Below are 12,521 nucleotides of genomic sequence, written 5' to 3' on the forward strand. Positions count from 1 at the left end.
TCCTAAGGTTACAATATTATACCTATCCTTACTCATTGCTTGTGCAGTTGATTTACATAAGTCTCTTAAATAGAGTTGGAGCAAAAAATAACCGTGTACCTACATTTAAATGTGCAGCATGATTTATTATTTCCCTAACATTCTGATGTCACAGCTGTTAATACTTAGTCCTTACAGTGACAACTCCTGGGAATGTTCTGTTCTTCTGCCAGTGGTATTTATACAATGCTGAACACTAAGGCAGGGCTATGTCCTTACAGGTCACTTTACTCAACCATAGTCTAAGAACAGGCCTCAAATAAAACATTTCATGTTCCTGTTTGCATGTGACTAGTTAATTTTGTCATTTATGATGGGAAGAGAAATACCGTAGATGTAACATGTCACTCTTCATTTTTTTAATGGAAAACAGGATTTGAAAATGTTGACTTTACTAACAGGAAAAATCACTATTCTCAATGGATAGTATATGCTTTACATAAAGCTAAGTATGTATTATTATCATTTATTTATATAAATGTGACATGCTGTGCAGTGGTTCACATAGCTTGTTCATAAATCACATCAATACAATATTAAACAACATTATTAGAACAGATAGAGCACTACAAAATATGTTGGCACTATATAAATACATGTTAATAATAATAATAATAATAATAATAATAATAATAATAACAGATGCCAAATGGGATGGGCAAATTTAACCTGTTTCGGTTTGACAAAAAATTTCTGGCAGCGAAAATTGGGTGAGTTAAAAATGTATACCTGTTTAGTTTTCCCAAGAAACAGGTAGAAAGTGTAAAAGCTCTGCAATGCTCTGTATTTTTAATTACACATAATAAAATGCCATATAAAGTTATCCTTTTCATAAAGTACTTCCAGAATCCACCTATCCAGAAACATTACCCTAGAATACATGCATGTTACCCATATAATAGATCAATATGATTTAAAGCTAGTTTTTTGCTTTTGCTGAGAGAGGTGAAATTTCCGATGATGAACAGTGGTAAAATCTAGTTTCATCCTTTGATAAATATGCCCTTTTGTTGTAGTCAAGAGCTATAGAACGTATACATTTTGAGAAACACATCATATTTTGTCATAAGAAGTGATACAAGTCCATTTAGCTTCTTAAGCATGAGCTTACCCATAAAAATATTTTAAGCTATTTAGAAATAAATACAGAATATGTTTAAGATCTGAGCAGCTAAAGATACTTTCTTTTTAGGGATGCACAGAATCCACTATTTTGGATTCCACCCTAGAATCCTTCACGAAAGATTCAGTCGAATTTGCATATGCAAATTAGGATTAGGATTCGGCTTGGCCAGGCAAAAGTATTTGGCCGAATCCTGCTGAAAATGGCCGAATCCTGGTCAAATCCAGAACCGAATCCTGGATTCGGTGCATCCGTATTTCTTTTTAATCATAAACCATTTCGTTTATATAAGGTGCTTTGGATTTACGTTACATTTACCTTTTAATGCGGCACGTGAAAGACAATTTTTGTGCACAACAGTAGGGATGTCGCGGACTGTTCGCCGGCGAACTTGTTCGCGCGAACATCGGCTGTTCGCGTCCGCCGCAAGTTCGCGAACGTCGCGCGACGTTCGCCAATAGGCGTTCGCGTCAAAATCGTTCGACCATTCGAGCGCTAAAATCGAAGGATTTTCGTTCGAATCGAACGATCGAAGCATTGGATCGAATTAAATCATTCGATCCAATGGCTTCGATCGTTCGACTCGAACGAAAATCGTTCGATCGAACGATTACAATCCTTCGATCGTTCGAATCGAACGATTTTCGGATGATCGAAGTTCGCGAACAGTTCGCGAACTGTTCGCAAATTTTGCCGGTGTTCGCGAACGGCGTTCGCGAACACATCGGCGGCGGTTCGCTACATCCCTACACAACAGTAGTATCAAGATTTTTTCCCACAGAAGGATAGGTCAAGACTCACTAAATTGTGAATTCAGGTAACATTGTTCACGAAAGGCTAAAATTGAAAAAAAAAATTAAAACTTTTTCTTATTTTAAAGTGAGAACTGATGAATCTTTGAAAACAAAGTTGGATTTCTCAGAAACATCTGCCTAAGGGCTGTGTCACGTTCTGCATTTGCTGTGCTGGTGTAGTTACGCCCGTTGAGAAAAGTCTAATCTGCTTCTCACCTCCTCATCTTAAGTATGCGCTAACAGGCACGGGATCAGTCTGTCAGTGCACGCATTGAGTGGGTTTCAGCATAAAAATGTGTTTTTTCACATTTTTTATACTGAAATCTGTGCATAGTCAAAACAGGATTTATGGGAGTGGATCAGGTGGGAGGTGGACAAAACGTGATACAATGGGATAAAGTTTGTGTAGAGTGTGATACTGCCCATAAAGCCTGTTACACAGTAAAATACCACTGCTTAGGTCAATTCATGGCAGACTGATTAGGAAACATTCAATTCTCGTAAATATCACTTTTGTGCCTTAAGATACTAAAAAATGCCTTCCCCTTTACACAAAACAGGGACTGTTTGTCCATATATTGCAATATATTTAAGCTGGCCAACTACGTCAAAGTCATCCCTGGTCTGGCCAGTCCTACACTCTACTTGATTCTTTAAGAATTCAAATGCTTCATTATACATTTTACACAGGGGCTAAGTTTTACCTGCAACTTACTTGCTGCTTTCAAAGTAAAACTCCCAAACATGGCTGCCCTTTTATTGGCCACCACTGGGATCACCTGACTATAGCTGGGAAGGGTGGGAGCTACAACATGGAGCTGGTCGCTGCTCCTGTATAACTATAACAAACAAGTGAAAGTCGTGCTCACCACTGATTTTTAAAAACACAGTACAGGTATGGGACCTGTTATCCAGAATGCTCGGGACCTGGGGTCTTCCGGATTATGATTATGTATGTATACCTTAAGCCTGTTAGAAAATCCTTTAAACATGAAATAAACCCAATAGGCTGGGGTTGCTTCCAATAGAGAGTAATTATAACTTACAGTTGTTTGGATCAAGTACAAGATACCGTTTCATATTTATTACAGAGAAAAAGGAAATATTTGTTTAAAAAATCGGATTATTCGGATAAAAGGGAGTCTATTGGAGACGGCCATTCCATAATTCTGAGCTTTCTGGATAACGAGTTTCCGGATAATGGGTCCCATATATATATATATATATATATATATATATATATATATATATATATATATATATATATATATATATAATGAATGAGGGCTTCTCTGAGCAAGATAATATATGTATGTGTATATATATATATATATATATATCGATATATATAGATATATATAGATATATATAGATATATATATATACATACACACACAGGTATGGGACCTGTTATCCAGAATGCTTGATTATTTGGATAAAATGGAGTCTATTGGAGACAGCCTTTCTGTAATTCTGAGCTTTCTGGATAATGGGTTTCCGGATAACAGATCCCATACCCTGTACGTGTGTGTGTGTGTGTGTATAGAGAAAGAGGCCCTACTCTTCACACAGATACTTTTGTATACTGTTATAAAGAAGAATATTCTGGCCCACAAAACAGTATGTACAAAGAATTATCGTTTGTTTATTGTTGTTAATTCAGATAACTCGACTTCTGAGTTAGAAAGCACTTTTATGGGCTTAACCTCACAATGAAAGTATCTGTTTGGAATAACCACAATAAACATGCACTGATGCCATATGCACTACTTTTTTTGTGCAGTACTTTTCTCTCTCTCTTTCCCTCTGTCTCTTCCAAGATAGAAATATATTAGAGATGCACCGAATCCAGGGTTTGGTTCGGGATTCGGCCAGGAATCATTCTGCCCGGCAGAACCATATACAAATCCTTATTTGCATATGCAAATTAGGTGCGGGGAGGGAAATTGCGTGACTTTTTGCCACAAAACAAGGAAGTTAAAATTGTTTTCCCCTTCCCCCCCATAAATTAGGATTCGGTTTAGTATTCTGCCGAATCTTTTTCGAAGCATTCGGGGGTTCGGCCTAATCCAAAATAGTGGATTTGGTGCATCCCTAAAATATATATTTAAAGAGAAAATGGACCAGCTATTGTAAAATATAAGGATATTAGAAGTTTCAGAGGAGTTTCTGTGATGTATAAAGCCTCAAGGTCAGAAGTTGTAACTTTAAGGTGTCATGACAATAGCCCTATATTTTACAAAAGTGGTACAATATTTCTTAAAAACTATTTTTAAGAGAGTTATGTGAAATTAAACAAATTACATTGTTGAGCACATATTATAATTGATGACAAGCTTTGAAAAATCATTGTAATGCAGATCAATGTCAGAGGTACCGAACCTGTGGTTCCAACAATGCAGAAACTGTCCTATAATTGAAAATAACACTTGCTATAAAGTAAAATTGAAGAGCAATCTTGTAATACAACATTTGCTGAAACATTTATTTATGCTGTTACAGAAATAGCAGCAGCAAATAGTAAAAATGCACAGCTTTTGACATAGGCATCCACTGGACCCCAGTATCATACTAGTTGTACATCATGAAAAATATGATTAGCTATGTCAGATTTAACCAACATCAACTCTCATAGGAAACAAATCTTTAGCATACTGTTCTGAGCAGCCTGTAAACCTACTAGCAAACAGCTGTTTTTATTGTTTTTGGCTTGTCAGCTGAATATGAGTCCTATGAACACTCTGAACCAGAAAATTGTCATAGTTTACAGAGTGGAAAATTGCTGCACATAATAATGCAGTTGTGCAATTTACCTTTTATATGCAGTATATTATGCCAAAACACAATTGTAGTTATTTACCTTATGTTGCTTAGAACTAGTTTTTCAGTGATTGTATCTGTTTGGCTACAACAACATTATTTATCAAAATAATTTCAGTGTTGTGTTGTTACAGATATTTATTTAACATAGGTTTTTTCATCAAACTTGAAAAAAGGCTGTGTCAGGCCTGAAACGTTGTTGAGCTTAGCCAAGATACTAATAAAGGCTTTTTAAATACTGATAAATGGATGGTGCTGTGACTTCACTTATTAGCTAATTAAATAAACACTGCTGCAATTAACAAAAATGCCAGTTGTACAGGCTGATACATTAGATAGCTTTAAGAAGGGGTTGGATAGCTTTTTAGCAAGTGAGGGAATACAGGGTTATGGAAGATAGCTCATAGTACAAGTTGATCCAGGGACTAGTCCCATTGCCATTTTGCATCAGGAAGGAATTTTTTTCCCCTCTGAGGCAAAATGGAGAGGCTTCAGATGGGGCTTTTTGCCTTTCTTTGGATCAACGAGCAGTTAGGCAGGTTAAAAAAGAGTTCAAAGGTTGAACTTGATAGAAGTGTGTCTTTTTTCAACCTAACTCACTATGTTACTTAAGATGTTACTATGTTTCTGCAACAGAAGTGTGACATTTTACAGGACTTGGCAACAAATTGCTTCCAGTTAGTAGTATGCTCCAATCAGTTTTTTTTTTCTTCTTTGGAGGCTTTTTAAATCCTTGTCATATAATGCGATAAATGCATGCTCAATGCAACCAAATGCCCTATGTTTTCCATGATGTACTATTTTGGATTTGTGTAATGTTGGTGAGAAGTGATTATTAAAAAAAGTTTCATTTAATTGGATTAGATGTACTTTGTCCAAAGCTTTCACTTTACCATAATTTTGGTCTCAGTGTGTCTCAGAATAAACATATGTTTGTTGCATTCACACTGTTTGTTACAATAGGTTTAATGGTTCTATTATGATTTATACTTAAAGGAGAGTATAACCTGCGTGTTAAACATGAGTAGAGCTTGTGTCCTCTAGGCATACTTTCTACCTATTGTTTCAAGAAAATTAAGGGGGTTATTTACTAAAACTCAAATTTATCTCATCTTTTTAATAAACCAAGCTTGACCAAGCTTCCATCCACAATTTTAACGTATTTATCAATAAAATAACTAGAAAAATTTGGTGTGGGAAAAGACTCGTTAAAATCGAGAAAAAACTTGAATTCTACTAATTTTTCAGATTTGATGCCCAAATCGCTTGATTTATTTGGACTTTTTCTCGAAAACCCTGCAGTTTTTGGATTACCAGATGAAACCTAGTGCAGATCACGATATCTTCAAATTCTAAAAGGACCATCTGCCATTGACCTCTGCAGGTTTGAGATGCAGGATTTTCGGATTTGGACTTTTAGCAGCTTTGGTGTATAATAAATCTCGAAATTAATCAAGTTTTTTTTCACTAAAAATTTTAGGGTTTTTTTCCACCAAAAATTTGAGTTTTCCCCCCAGACCAGAAAAAAAAATTGAGGTTTAGTAAATAACCCCCTAAGAGTATGAATTGAAGTTTTTATGTGTAATGATGTCATAACTCTGGTGGTCTAGTGGTGTGGGGCCAGGGTGCGATCCTGGCCCCTCCGCCGCCTGAGGCAGAGGGGCCAGGAGTAGCATTTTTGCTGCCCCTGGTACCTAGTGGGGTGCTGCTGCCTGAGGCGACAGCCTCAACTCGCCTCATTGGCGAAGCACCCCTGTGTGGGGCGCCATTGGCGGGGACGCCCGCCACGCCGCTCCTCTACTTCTGTGTGCCAGTAACTAAGGGTGCGCGCGGCATGCACATTCTGTATTTATAGGAGCGAAATTTAAATGTACTTAAAGAGACATTTTGGATTTTTTCATTGCCCATTATAGGATCATTTCTAGTGAAGTTCCTGTGCTTCTGTGCTTTAAATCTGTCTGATATTTGATTCCTGTTTTGACCCCTGCCTGTTTTGACGATTCTGACTTCTGAAATCCTGACCCTGCCTGGTAACCGACTCTTCTATATCCGCATCCCTTCTGATTGATCTCCTGGTTTGACCCTTGCCTGTCTGAGTCCACTTGTACTGCCCTGACCCGGCCAGTTTTGACTACGCTTTCTGTTTACTCCTCGTTTTGTGACCTTTTGCCCAAAAGACTTTGCTTTACCGTTGTGCCCCTTTGCTCGTCCAGAACCCTTAGCTTGGCACATCTCTCTTTATAAGACCTGGCGGCATCCGATTAGCCAAGGGCTCCTCCCGAGGTGAAAGGCGGCTGTTAAAGGCAGAAGCAAGAGCCGAGAACAAGGTGCTTAGCATTGGTTCTGGATTTAGGGTGCCGATCGTGACAAATGATTATTGGTATCCACAATTTCTTATAATATTGTCATTGTATTTATTTTGCAGAGGATGAAAGTCCTGGACAGACATATCACAGAGAAAGAAGAAACGCCATTGCCATGCAGCCTCAAGGAGGCCAAGGTCTTGGTAAAATCAGCGAAGAGCCCTCTACATCAAGTGAGGAAAGGGCCTCATTAATAAAAAAGGAACTCCATGGATCTATAACACATCTTCCTGAACCCTCAGTTCCCTACCGGGGCACTGTCTTTGCCATGGATCCTAGGAATGGTTATATAGATCCTCATTACCGTAAGTATAACAGTCTACTTTCTTATTTATTTACATCTTCTTTCATTTTCATTCATCCAGGTCATGAATTATATCTAATATAAGTAATTCAAAAAACAAAGAAATCTTCAATAGTTCCTGCTTTTTCCTTTTAACATGGGTCAACATAGGATTATAGAGATTGCTTGGAGTCATAAGTCATTTGCCTGCTCAAAAAGCATCAAAACACCAAAAATAGCTCCTATTATTCCCATTGGTTGTACCTTTATAATCACATTGTATCAAAGGAGCCATATATCCCTCCACTATAAAACAGTAAAAGTCTTAAACATGGAACCAAAACTAAAACATGACAATTTCTCCTTCTATGTTCCCTCACAAAACTATGTATCCTAATCAACAGAATGAAAATAGCATAAATTCAACTATAAATTCACGAAACCATTCATACAGACCCATTCTTGTTAAATCTCTTCAGTGCAAGCTATTTAAACATGGCTTCTGAGGTGTATATTTTGGAGGGAACAAAAAAAAAAAAAACATTTAGGTTCTGGCAAAAAGGGCTTAATTCAATAAGACACTCTAATAAGAAAATCCTATTCAGTAATCAAGTCCATTCAGAGGTGCCAGAACTCACGCCTTTGAATCCCTTATTTATCACCCAGGCAGGATATAGCTTTGCAGTTTAACCTTTTGCTCCCCTATTCTAGATGACACTTGGCGTCCCACAAAAAGGCACCAGTCTGTTTTTTATCCTTTCACATTATTCACAAACTTTTAACGTTTATGTTAAAAGGTCATTGACCAGATGACTGATTAGCAGGGACAGCTGATTAGTGCCCACGTTTTGCTCAAAGAAATGTGGCAGGGATAAAAGCTAAAGTTCCTCCTTCATTAGTAAGTAAGCAGCATAAAGCAAGGAATGCTCCCTCGCTGGGGAGGAGATCAAAGTGCTTTACAAATTTAATAATTTTCACCAGCTAGCCTCTTTTCCGTGGCTTACGATAATGAGACAACACATGCTTTTTGTTTCAAAATCTGTTAAACAAAATATTTATAGGGTGAAGGCATCTTTATTGTTCATTGAAAAATCAGGTCCAGATTTTTTCTTAGTAGGCTTTTTCTTACAGATATCTTTTCTTAGCAGATTTTGATTGTTCACGCTTTTAAAAGAGAGTTATTTTGATTTTTTTTCTGCTATATAATGCATTTTTATTTTTAAAAATATATATTGATACCTATGTTTTTAAAACATTTTTGTTTGAAGAGTTTGCATCACTGCAGCCAAAAATCTAAGTGCTGCACAATACTGATTTGTTCAGTTATTTCATGAAGACCCTAACTAGGCCCATAAATACTGGCCATTCGTTTTTAAATACTTCATCACCGGCTTGTCACTAAAACTGGCGACTAGTGAACAATTAGCTAGCCTGAACTTAAAGGAGAACTAAAGCTTAACTAAAGATGTAGCCCAGAAATGTTTTACATAATGTTTTGGGCTTCTGTACCAGCCTAAGGCAACCACAGCCCTTTATCAGGGAAGATCTGTGCCTCCAAAGATGCCCCAGTAGCTCCCAATATTCTATTCTGCGGATTCACTGCACATGCTCTATGCTGCTGTCAGTTAATTAACTTAGGTGATCGAAGCACAATATACTGAATATATACAGTATAATATAAATGTCACAATACAATGCTGATTAGTATAAATAATTCAGACAATTACTACTTGGCAGCACAGAAACCATTGCAACTATCATCAGAATTGAATAATCAGCCCTGTATTACAGACCAACCTCATTTTCTGCTTGATAATATGTGACGACCCCTAAGCTTCTCAACAGCTGCTCAGAGCCCTCTGAGCAGGTGAGTGTCGTAGACACTTTCCAAGATGGTGACCCCTTTAACCTTTAAGCTGGTTGCAGAACCAGACATTGGATATATTGATTATATGACATTACTAGAGATAACAACAGAGAACATATAAGGGTGCAATATGGAAAAAAGTGTGCAAACCACAAATGGGGGAGGGTTGTTTACATAGACATACCACCTCCAGTCCCCAAATGCAAGTTAGGGAGCATGTGGGTACAATTTTTACCCCTTCATTGTTCAGTGCTACTGCATTTTCAGCAGGGGCAGTAGAAAAATGTGGCCTTACATCCCCAAATGCGAGTAATTGGCTAGATGGTGAAATAACACTATATTGCTTACCGAGGGGAGATACTTGTCTGCAGTTTTCAAATCTAGATTATTAGCTGATTATGTCACCTTTGCCTTTTTAAATGTTTGGGTTCTGATGTCACTTTTAAATGTTTTTTTAAATGGAAACTGCAATTAAATTTGCTTTCAAATATATTGCATCATATCCTTTGCAATCATAGACTCATCATCCATCAACTGTTTAATAATCTGTGTATGTGTGTGCATGTGTATAAATTCACTATTAGAAAATTGGCATGCATCTTGTTTTAGCATAAGGTGTACATATAATTTTCACTAGCCCTTATTCTTAATTACTTCTCTGTGGTACCAGAGTTCCCTAAATGTCTTGGCTAGACATCACCATGTAGCAAAAATGAAGAGAACAGCAGTCACGGAAAGTTTATTTAAACCAAAGACTGACTTGTGCAGTGAAATCAACCTTTCAAGAGGAACAACCCCTCAATTTGTCTCTTTTAGCATCAGGTTCCTTTTAAGGGTTGGACTCCACAACATTTTTCATCGGATCGACGCCCGCTGACAAAATGCACACGCTAGTTGGATGGAGTCGCATGCGTCAAGATATAGTTGGACTGAGTGCAAAGTCGGACATGCCTCCCAACTGTCCCGTTTTTAGAGGGACAGTCAATCTTTCGACAGCTCAACCAGCAGTCCCTCGTTTGTACTGGAAAGTCCAGTTTTTCTCTGCACTGAACAGGCAGAAAAACTTAACTTAATTGGCTTTTGGCAAACAGCCACAGCAGCAGATAAGATACCTTTGTAACAATTTCAAGATAAGCAAATGAGTAATTGTAACAATATAAGATAACAGGTCAATTGGGAAAAGTTAGACTCACAGCTTAAAAAAGGACAATTCACCTTCATTAGCAAAACTGTAATAACTGAAAAAAAAACCACAGAAATATGTTCAAACTTTCATAACCGGACAAATTTTGTAAAATGAACATGCTAATTAGGTGGTGTGGTCACAAAATGGGCATGGTCCAAAATTTTTTTTTTGCCGCACTACACACACCAACTTTTTTGTCCCTTTTTTTATTTCCAAAATGTTGGGAGGTATGTATCTGATGCGACAGGACTGTCGGATGTGGACGCAGAAAGCAGCGTCTTCATCCGACAGTCGGACTATGTAGTTGCTAATTACGACTTTTCACTCAGTCCAATTATAACTTCACGTGTGCAACTCCATCCGACTTGTCACGTGCGTTTTGTCAGAGGGCGTCGATCCGACGAAAAATGCACGTCGAGTCCAGGCCTGAAACCAACACGGTCCGCTGTCTTTTTGCTTTGTTGATTGCCTAGTTTATAGGAAATAAGCACCACATCACCAAAGTGGTAGTGGATTCTATAAATGCTCTGATAAGTGTACCGGCATAGGTTTCTCAGTGAGCTTCATTTAGCTCTATATTTGTGTTTATTTATGAGTGAGAGCAGCCATGGTTTCTTTGATGAGGTGACCTTATGCAAGGTATTATCCATTATCCGGAAACCCGTTATGCAGAAAGCTCCGAATTACAGCATGGCCGTCTCCCATAGACTCCATTTTATTAAAAATAATCCAAATTTTTAAAATGTATTTCCTTTTTTCTCTGTTATAATTAAACAGTAGCTTGTACTTGATCCAAACAAAGAAATAATTAATCCTTATAGAAAGCAAAACCAGCCTGTTGGATTTATTTAATGTTTAAATGATTTTCTAGTAGGCTTAAGGTATGAAGATCCAAATTACGGAAAGATCCATTATCCAGAATAACCCAGGTCCCTAGCATTCTGGATAACAAGTCCCATACCTGTATAACTAATAACATACTTAAATTATGCATTTCTACCATGTGCGACTAACCTTGTTCTACATTCCAACAAAGCTAGGCTTATAATGTTAGCTAAATTCCTTATATCATTAGCTGTAGGTTACTGCTATCATTTTTTTATTGCATATGCTTTTTCTAGGGTGATTTTTTGTCTTTCCTAGTTTGCAGTCTTGATTGTATTCATGTTGTATTGTAAAATGGTTAAAAATTTACAAGATCATTTATGTTTTTTTTTTTTTACCAGTGTTCCATTTCATTGATTAGGAAAAAAAACAAGGGGTAAATGTATCAGATATTGAACTTAAACATTTTGCAGTTTGATAATTGCAGCAGTTTGATATTTCCCCATTCATCTGCAGTTTCCTGCTTAACTGGAAATCAGTTTAATAAAGTGACACATTTATATTTAAATAAGAATATGCATATATCAATTTTGCTGCTTAAGCTGCCAAACAACTTTCTGGTCTGTGCTGTGTTAGAGCTCAGTGGCAACTCCAGGCTCCATCAACCCTCGGAATCTTAACTCCTGCTGCATTTGCAATCTGTTAGGATTTCGACAGTTTTTTTCAGCACAGGGAGTAAATGCACAATATTTTTTAATGAGTGGTAATTATGAGTAAACATTTGGGCAAAATAAATCTTCATCACCATGTTTTGACAGACCCCCTTTCATATATATATATATATATATATATATATATATATATATATATATATATATATATATATATATATATATATATATATATATATATATATATATATATATATATAGGCACCGTTAGACAGCAGCTGGAAAAGTTGTGCAGGGTCAGTACATTTCCTCTAGGTTTCTTTCCTATATTTAGGAAGCTGAAACCAGCAAATGTGTTCTGGGTTTGTTTTTTTTGTTTGAAACAGCCTAAATCTGCTAAACCTAAGCTTTTTAATCTATTTGTTGTATTTGTCTTAAAGTCTCCATTTAACCCTGTTTTATTAGTTTGGTTTTCATCATAATGATTAGGAAAAATGTAATATAAGCCAAGAAGTTAATTCAAAGTAAATATCGATCTGGTGAAAATTAA

The 12,521-nt window shown here is 36.9% G+C and overlaps 1 protein-coding gene across 4 annotated transcripts in view; it reads left to right on the forward strand.

The window, feature by feature from the left end:
* gli3.L (GLI family zinc finger 3 L homeolog) overlaps nucleotides 1-12,521 on the forward strand; it is a 147,541-nt gene that overhangs the window by 48,435 nt on the left and 86,585 nt on the right. For all 4 annotated transcript variants that reach the window (XM_018266317.2, NM_001087971.1, XM_018266318.2 and 1 more), the window contains 1 exon segment: nucleotides 7,202-7,444. In XM_018266317.2, the coding sequence (XP_018121806.1) occupies nucleotides 7,202-7,444 (243 nt within the window).

The sequence above is a fragment of the Xenopus laevis genome, chromosome 6L, assembly GCF_017654675.1.
Source record: "Xenopus laevis strain J_2021 chromosome 6L, Xenopus_laevis_v10.1, whole genome shotgun sequence".
In the NCBI taxonomy this organism is placed as follows: domain Eukaryota; kingdom Metazoa; phylum Chordata; class Amphibia; order Anura; family Pipidae; genus Xenopus; species Xenopus laevis.